Genomic DNA, 17,853 nt, shown 5'->3' on the forward strand with positions numbered 1-17,853 from the left:
TGGCCCTTTACCTTCACCATACTTCAACCATACTGTATTTACCATGACCATAATATTTCTCTAACCTTAGCCAAGTGTATTTATTTGCATAAATACAACCTTGCTTTAGTTGCCCTCTGATGTTGTTATAAAAAACAAAGACAACATTGACAGTGAATGAACCGCAGTTATATTTAATGTGAACATTTTGTTCTATTGATAATAAATGAAATCCAGGTAGCATTATGTTTTCTCCAAAACATTTACCAAAGCAAATCAGCCTTGAATAATTATATGAATATATTGATTATAAGAGAGAATTGGATTATAGACACACCTCAGTATAGTACATGTGGCTATTTGACCAACTGGATTCAGCTGGTTCACACCCGCACTTTGAACTGCGACTTTATCATGGTGGAGTGCACCTCAGTGTCCCTGGGAGCGTTTGTTTTGGTAGGCTAGGCTGCTAGAGGGGTGGGAAGGGGAGGGGGGGTTGGGGTGGGGGACCCAAGGCAAAGTGGTCTTTTATGAGGGGCTAGAAAATGTACATGGATCCCATGAACAGTTGTGTAATACCTTAAGGAACCTTGCCCTTGTTGGCTCCTCATTGCTGTCCAGTGAAAACCATGTATCTCCAATTTTGTTGATTTTGAAATTTTCACATGAAGTATTCCCTTACGGCTTGAGAGAATTCTCCTAGTTTTTAAATTAAAAAGATTAAGTAAATGATCAAATTAAATAACCCATTGGATTATCTGACAAAGGCATTGTCACAAAGCTGAAAACAGGGATGTTTTTCTAAGCTCATGCAAGGTTTTGAAGATACATGGTTTTCATAGGACAGCGGCGCTAGCTAGGTGAAGAAAAGGGGTGGGGGGGGTGGGGGGGGGGGTGTCTGCAGGGCAAAGGGCAACAGCAGAGTGAGATTTTTCCACAGTGAAAGGGAGAATGTTGCACAGCAGGAAAACACAACACTCCTGGAAAAGGTGAGTAGGGGGCTGGACTACTAGTCCTCAGGGTACTCGAGCAATTTAGTATGTTTATATTTATTTCTAACATCTCACAAACAAGTAAAAAACAAAAACAAAACAAGGATAACAAATAAAATGAGCAGTTAACATATACTAATAAACAAATTCTCATAAACAACATAAATAAATACTATATGTCTGAAAGGAGTAGGAAGAAGTATTGATATGGTCCAACCTCTCCTTCATTTTCTGCCTCTATAGTTCTATACCTTATGAATTCTCTATAGAGAGTATTTTTCTTTTTGTAGTACTGCACAAGAGACAGATTTATTTTAAGTTTTAAAATCAAAGCAGCAGAGGCATAAATATCCTGATTTTTAGTCCCTGTAGGATTGAACTCCAAAAAAAAAACAAAAAAAAAACTGTAAAGTCCACACCTTCCATTTTTCTGTTTCAGATAACCCGTGTGACATCATCAGGGTTATTGTCTCAGAAGCCTGAAGCTTTGAAAAGGTTACAAAAAAGGAATATACAGAGAAGCAGAACAGCGACAGCAACAACAACAACAATAGATACATGACTAGCAGCAACAAACAGCAACAGCTGGAGAAGGACAGAGGAAGGACGCCAACACGTCAGCATGGTTCATGGGGTTTCCTGCGGATGAGAAAGCACAAAGAACTCCAGGGAAGAAGTCAAGTTAGTAACATGCATTAATGGTAAAAGAATACATACAGATGGAGAAGAGGAGAGAGGAGCTCAGTGCATCATTGGAAGTCCCCCAGCAGTCTAGGCCTATAGCAGCATAACTAAGGGCTGGTCCAAGGCGAACCTGGTCGGCCCTAACTATAAGCTTTATCAAAAAAAAGTTTTAAGCCTACTCTTAAACGTAGAGAGGGTGTCTGCACCCTGGACTGAATCTGGAAGATGGTTCCACAGGAGAGGAGCCTGATAGCTGAAGGCTCTGCCTCACATTCTACTTTTGGTGACTGTAAGCCTGCTGGAGTGCAGTGCTAGTGGGGAAATAGGGTACTATGAGCTCTTTAAGATATGATGGTGCCTGACCATTAAGGGCTTTGTATGTGAGGAGAAGGATTTTAAATTCTATTCTTGATTTTACAGGAAGCCAATGCAGCAAAGCGAAGACAGGGGAAATATGATCTCTTTTTCTAGTTTTAGTCAGCACATGTGCAGCTGCATTCTGGACCAACTGGAGAGTCTTTAGAGACTTGTTAGGGCAGCCTGATAATAATGAGTTGCAATAATCCAGCCTAGAAGTAACAAATACATGGACTAGTTTTTCTGCATCTTGTTGAGACAGGATGTGCCTGATTTTTTTGCAATATTACGTAAGTGAAAAAAGGCAGTCCTTGAAATTTGTTTTATGTGGGAGTTAGAGGACATATCTTGATCAAAAAGAACTCCCAGATTCCTGGAGGCCAGGGTAATGCCATCTAGATTAGCCAAATCATTAGATGATGTGTTTCTAAGATGTTTAGGGCCAAAAAGCTTTGCCAAAAAGCTTTGCCAAAGATTCCATTAAGTCTCTAAAGCAACTTATTTATTTTATATTTATTTAATTTTTGATGTGTTTTGAGGTAGTTTGGTTGTATTTATTATATCTTTTTTGAAAAGGATTATGATATGATATATTTTCAAGCTGTGATGTCTGATTTTTGTAATTGAGTTTTGTTAAAGTAAAAACAAAAAACAAAAACACAATGCTCCTCCAGAGTAGAACTCCTCATGGTAAATAAATAGGTTTAGATGTGTAAAATTGGTGGAATGCCCCTTTAAACTCTGACATTTAGAAATGATAGGGATTCCCCCAGAGGCTTAATTAGCAGGAATAGTCTCCCCTGTCTGAATCACATCAGTATGTTTACATGTACTTAAGTAACCAGGTTACACAGAGAAACTATACTAATGTTTCTTATCACATGTAATTTTTAGAGTCCTGCAGACTATCATCAAATGGAGGTCTACACAGTAGCCTCATGTCTTTATCTTTGCTTAAACTGGAAATACCTGAACCTCTCTGGTTCCTGCTCTAGAGTTCTTCCCTGACACTGGAACATACTTGAATACAAGGCAGCAATGAAGGGAAGGACATTAGATAATGTAGATACAACATGTGTGGTAGTCACTGCAGCAGTACATCACGCCTGCCAGCCATGCTCTGGATCCAATAGACTTTGTTTATAGATTATCTTTTACAAGCGTATACACATGAAGTCTAAAATCAATTACTTTTACACTGGGGCTCTGTTTCTCACCCCTAATGCACATGCAGAGGCATTACATATTTTCCTATTCGATTGAAACAGAAAACATTTAGCTCAACATGTCTTTAATGCTTTTCATCAATCATTTGGCAAGTACTCAACCAACTGTTGGTTCATCTTGCAGCCGGTGTCATTGACGGCAGAAGACTGAAGATAAAGATTTCACTTGTCAACAATGTCTGAGATGATGTTAGGATGATGTTAGGAACAGACAACTCCTGTTAGAAGCCGTAAAATTCAGTATGAGACATTGAACGATTGAAATAACTAAACTAGAGAATTACCCATTTTTAGTTCATTTAATTTGTAAGATAGAGTTAGACAACTCTTTGGTTTGGGGATGTGCTACATGTGGTTATGGAGTGTTCCTGTGTGTTCTGGGTTGAGTTTTTATCACTGTTGCAAGTCTCTTATACTGTCTTTTAGCTCTCTGGCACCATCTGCTGACAGAGTACATAAGACATCCCCTCTTTCAGGATGGCCTGATTTCTCTGACCCACTTTACGCATACACAGTATTTGCACTGATACACAAAGCACCAGCAGTGGTGTAACTGTCGCCAGTGACTGTTCTCCAGCCATCAGACCTCCACACAGATTTCTCCATCAGTTAAGAGGACTTTGCTGTTTAGACAGTGTGAAATCATTCTGGCTCAGTGTAGCTGGATGGATAGATCCAACATGATGTTTCCCCCAGCTATTTCATGGCAGATCTGCTTAGTCATATCAGCTATTTTCAATGTTTTATTTGAATCTACTTAGTACTAGTAGCTATGGCAAGAGAAGACTTGCTTGCTTGATGGCTCCGTTCCAGCAATTATTTCAAACCAGCTGTTAATAATGTTATTAGTTACACCTGTGTTAAACAACTCACTTTGTCTGCTGTCTATTAAACTTTACTGAATACAACCACCGACGTAGAGATGAACTGCTAGCTTCATTTATTAAGATTGAAGCGTAAAAGAGATAATAAAATCTGTTAAATATGCATAAAACATAAATACAAATGACTAATAGGAGGTCGACATTACTTAAAGCCCTCCCTGGCAATTGTTAGACCTCTTTAAAGGGGAACTCAATCGATTTTCCACATCAGCGTGTTTCCAGGTGTTGGGGAATTCAACTGTATAAATAAAAAAAGTAGTATAAAGCCTTTTGTGTCTCCAGAGGGAGCTGTGTGAAATCTGATAAATTGCCTCAAGTGATGTTGAGTCAGCGTCAGTTGGGTCTGAAGACCATAAGTTTGAAAATGAAAACAATCTGGGGTTGTGGAGTTAGAAAGAAGTGAGGTTAGCAGACCTCTGTAGCTCTTCGTCTCTGCTGGAGGCTAACAGTTCCAGGCTACATTAGCTGCTACTAGCATAACACACCCCAACCACCCACCGTACTGTATGTGATTGAGTTGCATTGTGGGTAATGTACGTGTCAGGTAGGAAGGAGAACATCCGGGGTAAAAAAGACAATATCTCTACATCAATTTTGATACTCTTTATTTCATACTGTCCTCTGTGACTTTGACAATATAGGAGTGCAATGCTGAGTCAACGGAGTACTCCTTTAAAAAACACATAAGTTGTACTCAGTGCTTGAACGGTTGTTTTAAAGGCCTTCGTGTATTCAGTGAGTTTACATGTGGTGGTTGAATGCATGTGCAGACCTTTAATGGGCCAAGAGGATCCCCTTAACAGATGTGGGTGTTATAATAATTAATATTTCAGAAAAATAACATAGTCTTCCCATAGCTCAGCAGAGAATGTCACCATGAAACAACATTTTCCTTATATGAAAAGCATTTTTTGAGTTCCAGTCTGGGTTTATTTTTGAAAGAGAGAGAAAGAGAAACTTGAATGTCAATACTGCACTGTGAGTGAATGCTGCAGATCTCCAGCCACAATGTAGTGATGATGCATTTCATCTCTGTGAACCCTTTGATACACATCTAAAACTATTTCCAATTAACAACACACTTCATGCCATACTAATGGTTATGAGGTCAGTGCAGGAGTACATTCATATACCTCAAATATCCCTTTGAGATGTGATAGTGACCTACTATAAATCTCACAAATGAAAAATAACGCACTGTAAATGTATTGCTTTGTGACTGCATGCGTGTGGGAGCTGAATATTTGGTACAGGAAGTATTTTGGGTACACCTCCCTGTTAGGAAACTTAGTGTGTGTGCATGTTGGTGAGGGTCACTGCTACATGTCAAGAGGAACAGTGTGGAAAGAACCCAGGAAACTGTTGATTAACCTGTAGATTTCATCAAGTGATGATGAACACATAGCGTTGACAAATCAAATCTCTTCTAGTTTATTTAAGCATGTCTGCCAAAAAAAAAGAAAAAAAGAAAAATATTTCCATAACACATGTTGTGAAAAAAAACCCATGTGAAATCCCAACAAGGTTTCTAACTGTTTCTAACTACGTCTAATGATTAACTGTTTTCCTCTGGGTGTGCACTTGCTCACCACACGCCCACACTGTTCAAATACAGAAAAGTAGCATTTCACCTATTTCAGGGAGTTGTGTATACATGGTAGGTGGCGTAATGTTTACCAAAAACTATTGCAGTATCTCCTTAGCGGGAAGTGGTGGAAGTAGTGGTTGAAGTGATGGAAGACATACCAGTTTCAGACTGTTGACATGTAGTCAACAACCAACAGCAGGGTTCCCAAGCAGGGTTGGAAAGTCTGTAAAAAAAACAAAAGGTGAATTTGTCAGTTACACAAAATGAGTTGATTATGTATGATTTGAGTATAGGATTAGTTATTTTATAGAACTGTTACATTATTTCTTCCACCATGGTTTGGAAGGAAACACCTTCTGCACAAAAGGTGACATCCTTATTGCTCAGCTGTTATCAGTGAATCCCTTATTAAACACAGACGACAACTGTCAAATCTTCTGTTGTCCTTGCTTCAGCAGGGTTTAGACAGAGCCCAGTAAACTACAATCTGCAAAAACTGACTTTTCAACAGCGAGGGCAGACAAAAGAGGTCATGACCACTTTCAACACAACAGTTCTGAACCCACAGTCCTCCCAGTACGTGGTGTGCATCCTGTGCAAAGCAAGGAAATTTTTAGCCTCTGATTTGAGATCTGTGATAATGAATAAAGGAATGAACGGCAAAGAAGCAAAAGGTTTACACATTTCACATCACAAACATTAAAAACTGACATGGATTGAGCGCAGACATTTGGCTTTTGCAGAGTTGTAGAGCAGATAAAGGGGCTGATCGACATGTTTACTGATCTGCTAACTCTGATCAAAGGTCTGTACAGTAACAGTGCACAGAGAGAACAACAGGGAGGAGAGGGAGGTCAGTGAGACAGACAGAAAACAACATGCCAGGGTCATGAGAGTAAAGTTTGAAGTTTTTTAAAGTTGCACAAATCATTATTTTGCTCATACTAACATTGAATCAAATAACTTTACTATATACTTTTTTAGATCTCTTTTTTGTTTTACAACACTTTAATTCAGTTTTACAGCATCGTTTCCAGTGAAAAAGCTCTGATAAACACACTGTACCAGCACAAAACAGCAGACAGATGAAGTTAGGAACTAGCTAACAACCACTTAATTCAATTTAAAATGAAAGGGGAAAACTTAGATGAAGCACAAGCGAGAGCAGCTACTAAATCTATCACACAAGGGAATATTATTACTATAAATTTGAAGAATAACCAAAATATTAAATAGGTTCTGTAATCTATTAGCTGTTCCTGTTCCAGCAGGTAAGGATTAGTAGTTCTGTGTGCAAACTGAGAACAGATAAAGAAAAGGACAGAAAATTTAAGAAAATGTTTGTCATAGATGATTTTGTGATTGTTGTATTTGAGATGACTACTAGTAAGGGTATATTAAAGATATACATGTAGTAAGACATATACTGTATACCAGATTTGGCTTTCAAATTAGTTGTAATTGTAGGCTGACCCCTAAAAATTAGATTTTGAATGAGCACAGAGAAAATTCCCACTCATGTGAAAACAGCCTTCTAGTGTCAAACTCTGCACATCCGTCATTCTGCACAGTGAAGCTCCAACATCCAACTGAAGGAACACGAAGAAAAACATATTTTTGAGTGGAGGAGGACTTTGAGCATTACATTTATATAGCGCACATTAACCCTTGTGAGTCTTAATGATTTGTAACCAGTGGTTAATGTATGCAAATCATTCACGTAAGTAAAAGTAGAAATACCACACTATAAAAATCCTCTTACTAGTAAAATGCCCTGCATTTAAAATGTTACTTAAGCAAATGTATAGATGTGTTAGCAACAAAATTATTATTATATATATGTTATATTAAAACTAAAAGTACTCAGGATGTCTCCAGATCATAAGTACTGATCTATTACAGTAATGTGAGAGTGGTACTTTGATGTTGAGGCTGGTTGAGGTGAAGCTAATTTGTACTACTTCATATACTGTTAAGTGGTTTAATCTAAAACAATGCTTTAAATATTAGATATACAATATTTTATGAGCTGATTATTTGTTTTGCATCTAAAATCTTTATCTGAAAAGTAACTAGTAACCATAGCTGTCAAACAAACATAGTGGAGAATATTTCCCTCTGAAACGTAGTGGAATGGAAGTATAAGGTGGCATCAAATGGAAATACTGAGGTAAAATACATACTATAGGTATGTTCCACCACTGTAACCATTTTGTCTTTCTATGGTCTCTTGACAAACCCACTCAACTTTTTGACTTCTAAACGTGTTTTCATGTTGATCGATACATTGATTTTGTACAGTTCATCCATGTCTGTGAAAATGGATAAATAACAGACTCATTTGTTAGTCAGTTCGCTCCATGCACTAGGTGCTTAACTTGAAACACAGGAAAATGAATGACAGCCTGCACAATGACATGTTCCTACACACCATTTATTAACAATATTTTATTTCGTTGATCCTACCTGTCTACCGTAGAAGACGTACAGGAATATTAGCTTCAAATATTAATAAAAGTCTTTCCAGTTTAAAAATAGGCAAGTCAATATACACTTTAAACTGTTATTAAAAAGGCACAGGATCAAATGTATAAATAATTATTTATCTTATTATGAACCTATTCTCTTTGGAGACAACAGGTTTCACAGGAATTAATAAAAACAATTATGAACTCAGTGTGTATAGAAAATTCACATTTTTTACAGAAATCTCAGAAACATGCATACATGGTCCAAACAAAGTTAAAGGTGCAAGGAATCACCATCTATAAACATACTATTACTGATGAAAATACAACTCTTCTATTAAAATAATCCTGTTGTTATACACACTCCATCATTTCATAATTCATATAAAAGTTTTAAAGGTAAAAATGAAGGCCACAGTTCCAAAGGTGAAACACAAATACATGGGAGACAGGATGGATTAGTTTGACTGGCTGATAAGATGAAAGTCTGGATGGAGTGATGAATTGGAGGGAAGGCAGCGTTCATACTCATCTGCAGTGCTTGCTGTCTGGAATGTTGGGGAAACTGTTTGGGATCCAGGTTCTTTTGCAAAGCATCGAACTGTCATGGACCCTCTTAACTGGAGTTCACAGTTTTCCACCGTTTGAGGATTGAACTCGATCCTCAGATTGAAGGTTGGTGTTCCGACTAGCATACGCTGTACTAAAAAAGCACTGCAGCTGCTACATAAATCTTCTCCCATCACCGGGGTCCACTGGAGAATTAGCAGTTAGCTATTAACATCTAACTATAGAACAACTGTAGAGATCCCTGAAAAACACTTGTGGAGATGTAAAATTCACTCAGTAAAGTCCAGCAATATTCATGTACAAGTGAAAGACCTAACATAAGGTAGGTTTGTTTCCAAGTAGAGACGACACAGTAAACTGTCCTGTTTTTAAATAAACTCTAAAATACTTAGTGGCTTGAGAAGAGTTGGCTCAGTTAACCTGAACTAACTGTTAACACTGAGCAGCTGGCTAGCAGATATTGGAAAAAAAAAAAAAAAAAAAAGAATCAATCAAAATCTTTAAAATGATTTTAACAATGTGGGAAATACTATGAGGAGATGGATATTCATCTGCATCAAGTACAGAACAGGAGTCAGGACGTGGTTAGCCTAGCTTAGCATTAAAACTGGAGGGAAATGAGTCTGGCTCTTTCCGAAGTAAAAAACGCCCACCAACACCTATAGAAATTTCCTTATTTACACAATGTATCTTGTTTGTTTAAGCTGTAGATTAGCAGAAATGTAAAAATGCAACAATTTGTGTCCACATGCTGGAACAATTTTGTGACAAATAACAGTTTATCAGCGTTTGCTCAGCACCTCTCTGCAGCATTTCACAACTTCCACTAAATTTCTAAATCAATGTTTTTTTGGGTGCACAGGTTAAACAAACATGATGCAATTAGTGAGCTTTAGGGGTATAATAGGTTTTCTGGCTTACAGAGCCATGCACCTAGTGTTTCCTTACCATTTCATGCTTTATGCTAAGCTAGGCTAACCACATTCTGACTCCAGCTCCGCACTTAACGCTGAGAGATTTATATCAGTGTTCTCACCTCACTCTCAGTAAGAAAGCAAACAAGTGTATTTCCATCAGGAGATACAACTTGATTCTTTGGTTGGATTTCAATGAGTAATGTAACCAGGAGGACAGTTAAAAATGTAACTAATAGTCAAACATCATGTAAACTCAAAGTTAATCAGATAGTTCAGTGCTGAAGGTTTAAAAGCAGCACGGACAGTAACTATGTCTTTTCAGCTCTTTTGATGCTGCTAACAACTTGCACAGTTAGTACTCAAGAGTTAAGGACCTCAAAATGGCCGCCAGACAGTGTGTTAGGCATGGATGTATTATAAGAGCTGGATACCGGACCGAAAACGGTGCCCATTCAGTCCAATAGGAATTGCTTGGCTGGCGCAAATGTCACAAAAGTTTCTAGCTTCCGGGGTTGCTTCCACGTTGTGCGGCCCATGGTTCCTGCTTTACATTCACACTTTACATTGTGATGATGTAACAGATTTTTAAATCACTTTTCTTGGCTTGAGGAAGGTTTTACAAATATAAAACCTCCTTTAATCAAAAATTCATAATAGAAAAAGTCATAATTGACCTTGTTTGCAGTTCAAGGTGTCTTGTCAACCGTTTTACAGGCGTCTCTTTTACAACGGCAGTCTGTGGGGAAAATGCTTTTTGGGCTGCAGGGAGATTTTTCACTGCAATACTGGAGTGACCACTGGGAAAAACTAGCTGCAAGGCTGAGCGGCGGCGCCATATCCGGGTCTTATAATACATCCGTGGTGTTGTTTTGATCCAAAATCCCAAACATCATCCCTCTGAGAGCTGTTCAGTCTCCTTTTCTTCTGAGATCAAGTCCTCACAGGCTGTAGCGATGTCACCCGTTGGATGGGTGGCAATCTGCTGAAGGAGATTCTCTGATTGTAGAAGGTGATTGGTCCAGTCTTGACAAGCCTCTTCTATTCCAGGCCCCTCCCCTCCATATTCTGGAGGCAGGACAGGCAGTGAGAAGAAGTCAGATAAACTATCTTGAAAATCAGCACCGTGCATGTGGATCTGCAGTGGGAAGAGAGGGAACTTGACTTTAAAAGTCTGTTTACAGGCATTTCCACTCTGTATTTGCATGTAAAAGAGAGTATGCAGACAGATGCAACACAGATGGATATTTGTGCAGTGTAGTGTGATCACTGATCAACAGTGCTGACCCTCTGTTTAATCTTCTCTGGCAGGAAGGGACGAATCATGGCAAAGACCGGCCGGAAGAACATTGGCTCGTTGACCAGATGAATTCCTCTAACTTTCAGTGGAAAAGAGTCCTGATGAACAAGCACACACAAACACACACAGGTGTAAAAACACATTCAGCAAGCTGACTACAATGTCAGCCAATCATCTCTATGAAACAACATTGAACAGTAAATAATACCAAACCAAACCCTGCACAACATCAGGAAGAGATAAAAAAAGAGTCTGCTTTGAATAATAATTAGCATCTGGTATGGTTTTGGCTATAAACTATTTATGATGATTTATGATGTTGGATGACTTGTGTGAATCATATGCTATGGCCTTCACAGTCTCCAGATCTTAACCCACCTGAACACCTATGGAGTGACGAGTTGACAGCGCTCCCCACTGCCATTGTCAAGTGTTGCATTAGCTATGTTCCTTACATATGACTGGAGAGATACAATACAAACACCCAAACTTCCTGCTTGTGTTGTAACATGCTGTCATAATGTACTCAGTTGAGTACGGTCACTAAACAGTTACAGTTACTGTACTCAGTTATAGAGCCTGTATAGAGCCCAATGAAATATGTTACTGTGGATGAAGACCCATATGAAGCAGGGCACCATAGCACAGAGTGAAATGTCCAGCTTTATAGCACATAGTACAAGCTGTTATTTACAGTAAATCCAACATGATCAGAAGCATTCTCTTTGGCCTACCGAGAGGACGGAGGATATCTTTCTGGCAAGGGAGCGATTAATCTGCAAGGCGTGACCTAAACTCCACCCCTGCAGGTCAAATATGGCTTTTAGACCCCGCCTCTGCGTCTCTGTATCCATGGAGATGATCTCTGATGTCATCAGGCTGACTCTGAACACCTGGAAGGCTGACCAGTCTTTTGGGTTCCACTGGCCTGGAGACAGACAGACAAATGTTACTCGACGTCCAAGGACTACAATCAGTCTTTAAACCTGCATCAAGTGATATGTTTATGTTGTTTTTTATTACTACTACAATCTGAAATGCACAATTTTACTAAATACTTGACTTTATGGGTCAGTAAATTCATAATAATGTCCTTATAGTTTCATTGAAAGTTTCCTGGAAAGAACCATATAATTTGGCACTAAAATAGCTCAAATACAGACTGTGTTCCATTGGTACATTTCCAAACAATTATATCTAATTAAATGTTAAATGACCGTAACCTCGAGCGTGTTTTATAATTCAACATATATTAAGAATAAAGCTTCCAATGATAAATGAATAATGAATATATTTTTACTTGGGTTTCAATGGAGCAGTTCTTTCATGGAAATTCCTCTGAGAATCAACAGCTGCTTCTAAACTCAACACAGCTGACTACAACATCTGTGATATAGCTCTTTCCAGAAGAAGCTCAACAAATTATAAGGAATTATTCAGAAATAAGCTGTTTTGCATGGTTTGAGCTTCAGTAAGTGTGAATTTAATGCTCATAATTTATTATCATTATGAAACGAAGTGATGGTGCCTGGTCTTTGTCTTATGGTAGATTATCCATTATCCATGACCCTATGATGTTCACATCTGGAATGATAAAGCTTACAAGCAATACAAAAACACATCTTTTATATGCAGAATTACAGTACATCACTGTTTTTGAGTAGAAAAAAAAAATCATAATTATCTAAAGATTCAATGACCGTCCACACACATACACATACGTATACTGACCGATCCTGTAGACGAGCACCCTGCTGCCCGTGTGGTCCCGCTGTGGGAGGACGGCATGGTAGGAGGTGTTGAGGAGTCCGAGCACTGAGGAGGGAGACAGACAGGTGCTGATCTCAGGACTCTCCCTCCGCCACTGCTGGTAGTTCAATAAGAGCTGTAATGTACATATTTATTAGTTTACATATTCTGTTTGTTTCTGTAGAATATACTGGGTTTCATTACTTTTATATATTATATAGACTGTATGTTCTCCTTTGTGTTCAGTTTGGTCTGTTCAGTGTAAGTTTGCATAGCCTGGGTTCAGTTCTGTTTTGTTGACCTCTTTAATGGGCCCATTTGTTACACACCTTTTGTAAATTCTTCTTCTTTGGGGTAATACACTCCCCTTTTTACCTGTGACTCCTCGTGCCTGCCAGCTCGGTCCCTTACAGTGTATTAAAGATAATATTTGCGATACACTTCCAGGAGTTGACATGGATCAAATGGTTTTATGACCTTTCATCTACTCGCTTCTCTGCGCCAAACCCTCAGAGGAAATATTCACGCCGCAGTGGAGATCAAACAAGAAATAAAAATACAAGCCAGGATGTGAGGTAATGATAAAAACCGGATTCAAATGACTGTGTGTGTGTGTGGTAAAAGTCAGTCAGTGTATCAGTGGTTCAGGTCTCCAGAGCAGACTGATGATGAGCTTAGTCCCACTTGGCTGAGTTCCAGCTGCCTTCACATATAAATAAGCAAGTCAGCCTTCCTGCTCTGAGCTCTGAGGTCCCTCATGACACATGCAGTCAGTCATTTCATACTCTTATAAGAGCTGTGTGCAGCCTACAGCAACAGATTCAACTGCTCACTAATACTATAGGAATAAATACAGTACAAGACACTGTACTTCCATGCAGAAGTATAAACAACCTACTGGTTTATTAAGTTTTGAAAGAGGATTTTATTTTTTAGTTTAAACTCTAAATCAACTACAGGGCAAAGACTGGACCGTCAGTCTGAGCTGTGAGCTTCTACATGACTGAACATAGACATTTGTTTTGGTACATATCTGCCAGTTGGAGTGAAAGTGGAGGAGAGTGTAAGGAGACAGTATTCAGTATGTGACTACATTTTAAGTTAGTATCATTGGTAACGTTGTTATCTGTCTGTAAAGAAGTCAACACTAATCAGAAAAATCACAGCAGGAGACGAGTATTTTCATCGGCGATTAATATAGTGATTATTTTCTTGATCAGTAGGTTGCTTGTTTGGTCTACAAGATGTAAGAAAATAGTGGAAAATGCAAATCACAATTTCACCAAAGATCTTCACTATACTAAAATATAAAACAAAGAAAAGTAGAAAATCTTCACATGTGGGAGGCTGGAACCTCTGATCTGTTGGGCATTTTGCATGAAAAATGATTTAAATTCTTCATTTATTAACAGAATTGTTACAGAATCATTTTCTTCTTCTCTAGTTTTTAGATCTAGGTGTTTCTCCTTATGCAACACTTACCTACAGTTACTTAAAGGGAAGAGAAAGAAGAAAGGCCAAAATCTGTGCAGCAGAGACATCTTGAGTTTTAGTCCTTCGGGATTCCTACACTTTCCAAAAACAACTCGATAGCATATTATATTACAGCCTATTGTGAACAATCTGTAGTGTCCAAGTGAATGTTTCTTGGCCTACTGAGTATTATTCCCCACAGTCAAGTGGACACTGTCAGAACTGCAGGTCATGTGATGCTCTGGGGCCCATATAGACTCCCCAGACACATTCAGTACCATAGTAACAGCTGTAAAACAACAAACACAGATAATAAGTTTTGAAAGAGTTGTGTCAGTATGTCAGTATGCCATCTTCATGCCATTAATTCATGTACTAGTTGCATTATCCAATTTTCTTAATACATCCACAGTGACTTATAAACAGACGTTGACATTTACAATAAGTGCCCCTTTAAAGCCACTTTGAGTGCAATTTGTTAATTTCTCACTTTGGTGTCCTCTACTGGTAGCATTAAAAAACACATTGTGGCACACAGCAAATGCATTATACACCCAGCTGGACTTAACAGACTAGTTCTTTTTTTGGTAGTTAATAGCTACTTGGTAAATTTAAAAAATACAGATAAGCCCTTTCAAACACTGAGTTAGAGGGAACACACTGTCAATGTGTACAAACGTGAAATATTCTGTAGAAACATGTCAAACTGTGTGCTATTCTTAACACATTTGGCCTTGGGATCAGTTTGTAACACGCCTGGACAGCTTATCTATTAAACATTCACACGCACTCAACCTTTAAACGACAGGTTAAAACAACAGTCAGGAGCCCGAATGAACATTGAAAAATGTTTATCTTTCTGTAATCATTCCTCTTGTTCATACTGACCATTAGAAGATCCCTTCATGATGCACTTACAATGGAAGTGATGGAGGACAAAATCCACAGTCCTCCTTCTGTGTAAAAATGTATTTAAAAGTTTATCTGAAGCTAATATGAAGCTTCAATGTCCAAATGAGTCAAATCAAGTAGATATCTTTCAATGTTACAGTCTTTTTAGTGCCAAAGTCCCTCTTTTTGTTACTATACTTCCACCACAGCTAAACAGGGAAACACTGTCTGAGGGAACACAAAGAGGAAATTTGATGCTAAAAAGACTGTAAATGTGTCAGATATCTACTTGATATGACTAACTCAGACTGCTGAAGCCTCATAAAAGCTTCACAACAACTTTTAAATGACTGTGTGGACACACTGTGGATTTTGGCCTCCATCACCTACAATGAAAGCACATTTGAAGGGGATCTTTTAATATCCAGTATGAACAGGAGGAATGATTACAATGAGGAAAACCTCTTTCATTGTTCATATGGACACCTGACTGTTGAGTTAAGACAATTGAAACATTGTGAACCTGTCCTTTAATGCTCTAACGGCTCTGCACCGGGATCTTTGCAATCAGCGACAGTGCGCAGAAATCCTCCAGGAAGCTAAAATGTTAAAAAGAAAAGGATTTCTGGTAATATTAGTCTCTTCCGCCAATAAAAACTTTCCAGAAACTACTACAAAGTCTGTGTTACGTTGTTGAAAACTTGAAACTAACTCTGAGCTTCTGGGCTGTTTAGTGTGTTGGAGGGTTTGTTTTTTTCGCTAGAAGGATAGTGGTCTACCTTCAGAGCGAGCTCCACGTCGAAGTCTCTGGCCCGCAGAAACTTGATGAGAAAGCCGTCGGAGAAAGTGCGGACAGCGGACAGCTCGCTGGCCTGCAGGGCTCTCCGCCTCAGGTTGCTCACATGCGGCCCGAGCTCCTCCGCGTCGTCCGGTAGTTCATTGAGCTGAGGCCCGTTCATGTCGCACGAAGGTCCGGTTACATTTCACTGTTAGCGGGCTGCTGGAGAGGAGGGAGATACAGGCTGAATAGTGGGAGGTTATACGTGTGTGTATGTGTGTGTGTGTGTGTATGTGTGTGAGAGAGAGAGAGAGAGAGAGAGAGAGAGAGAGAGAGAGAGAGAGAGAGAGAGAGAGAGAGAGAGAGAGAAAGAGAGGGAGAGAGAAAGAGACTGACAACTGACAGACGTTCTTAGTACAATTTTGAGGTAAAGTAATACCTCAAAATTGTACTTAAGTACAGTACTTGAGTAAATGTGCTTAGTTACTTTAAACTACTGAGCATTCCTTTAACAGTAGTGAGTACCAGTGTTTTCCAGCATACCTACAGGGATTTGAACCTTCAGCTACTCTCTCACTCCTCTCTGACTTCACTGCTGGCTTTTAAAGAAAAGTGCAAAAGTGTTAAAAATGAACAGTCTAACATTTTAAATATGAGCCATAATTCTGTGTGAGACAGCTCCATGTGAAGGTATTCCAGGCACAAGCAGGAGAAGATCCCCAGTATATGGAAGCATAAAATGGCCAAAAAGATCACTAAATTATTCATGTTGAAATTTAAATACCACTGAATTAACAGCACTGAGATATTTATTTTACTATATGTTGTGTTTGTGGTCTGAGTTTCCAGCTGCTTATAAGATTCAAATCTTTATGGCCATTATTTGCTTCCATACCAGGAGCCCATCTGTAAAGTACCTTTTCTAACAACATTTATACATCTTATTAGATAATATTAGTCTATACTGTATGTAAGAAATAGAACTGTGACCCAGAATCAATATGAATTGCAGTTGTGGCAAAATGTTTTAAACCATTGTTGTATGTTCATTACTTTGTAGTATTTATTTCATAAAAACATATTTACCAACAGTAATATTGTATCAGTCATTTCTGGAGGATAAACTTTGTTCAGAAGCCAGAAAATGCTCCAACCACCAAATCCACCACCTCCCCCTGCTGGTATCAGCAGCTACTGCAGACACAAGGCCTCTGCTACAGTAGTACATTATCATCTCTGTTTACATGTAAATAATATTCATGAACCTGCCTTACAGCCTGTCTTTATTGGTCAAAATATATATTTGAATTTATAGATATGTGATGTAATGGCTATAAGATATGATTCCACTGTCAAAAATATATTTCAAATGAATGTCATGACTATGTAGCCTATAAATGCATGTATATTAAACACTGACTCACATTTTTCTTGACACTGTGTCCAACAGGTTTGTGTGTTGTAGCAATATGGGGATCTATAAAATGGGTGTTGTTTTGTTCATTCCTGTGTGCAAATAAGATCTAGAGGGTGAAGTGTTTTTTCATTCAGACAACTCTGATCTGTCCACATTTTGAACATTTGGTTGATTTAAAGTGCATAAAAGTATTTTAATGTTTATTGTCAATATAAACTCTAAAAAGCCCACCTCAGAATGACAAGTGTAATGCAAGCTAATGTTTTTTAAAAAGCAAACAAACAGTGTACTGTCATTTACATCATGCCGTTTAACTGCTTCTTCATTTCATTGTAGATTCACTGGCAGCAATTTTTAGGTTTACGTCTACTAGCTTTTGCACTAGTAAACATAAAAAACTTGCAAATCTTTTAGGGCTGTTGTTATGATGGAAAGTTAAAGGGTCAGTTCACCCACATTTGAAAAAACAAGACTATTCTCACATCAACATGCTATCATGCTTGCAATGACAGTGATAATGTACTGATATTTAAGCAGGTATACTGTTCACCATCTTAGTTTAGCATGCTAACATTTGCTAATT

At 38.4% G+C, this 17,853-nt stretch overlaps 1 protein-coding gene across 1 annotated transcript; it reads right to left on the reverse strand.

Annotated features, from left to right (window-relative positions):
* Nucleotides 1–10,398: 10,398 nt before the first annotated feature.
* On the reverse strand, nt 10,399–16,137 carry ttpa (tocopherol (alpha) transfer protein). Its single transcript, XM_044368097.1, has 5 exons — nt 15,855–16,137; nt 12,694–12,847; nt 11,697–11,890; nt 10,950–11,060; nt 10,399–10,800 (listed from the first exon to the last, which is right to left on the reverse strand). Exons 1-5 carry the CDS (start codon nt 16,032–16,034, stop codon nt 10,555–10,557), a joined length of 885 nt encoding a protein of 294 aa, XP_044224032.1. The 5' UTR covers nt 16,035–16,137; the 3' UTR covers nt 10,399–10,554.
* Between the last annotated feature and the right edge of the window lie 1,716 nt (nt 16,138–17,853).

The sequence above is a fragment of the Thunnus albacares genome, chromosome 12 (assembly GCF_914725855.1).
Source record: "Thunnus albacares chromosome 12, fThuAlb1.1, whole genome shotgun sequence".
Lineage (NCBI taxonomy): Eukaryota > Metazoa > Chordata > Actinopteri > Scombriformes > Scombridae > Thunnus > Thunnus albacares.

Bases quoted from the DNA above. Each gene is read 5' to 3' on its own strand.
- ttpa (XM_044368097.1), bottom strand. From the start codon at position 16,034: ATGAACGGGCCTCAGCTCAATGAACTACCGGACGACGCGGAGGAGCTC. The intron at 12,848-15,854 runs GTAGACCACTAT...TGTACATTACAG, and splicing joins ACGTGGAGCTCGCTCTGAAG to CTCTTATTGAACTACCAGCA. The intron at 11,891-12,693 runs GTCAGTATACGT...GTCTGTCTCCAG, and splicing joins GGTGCTCGTCTACAGGATCG to GCCAGTGGAACCCAAAAGAC.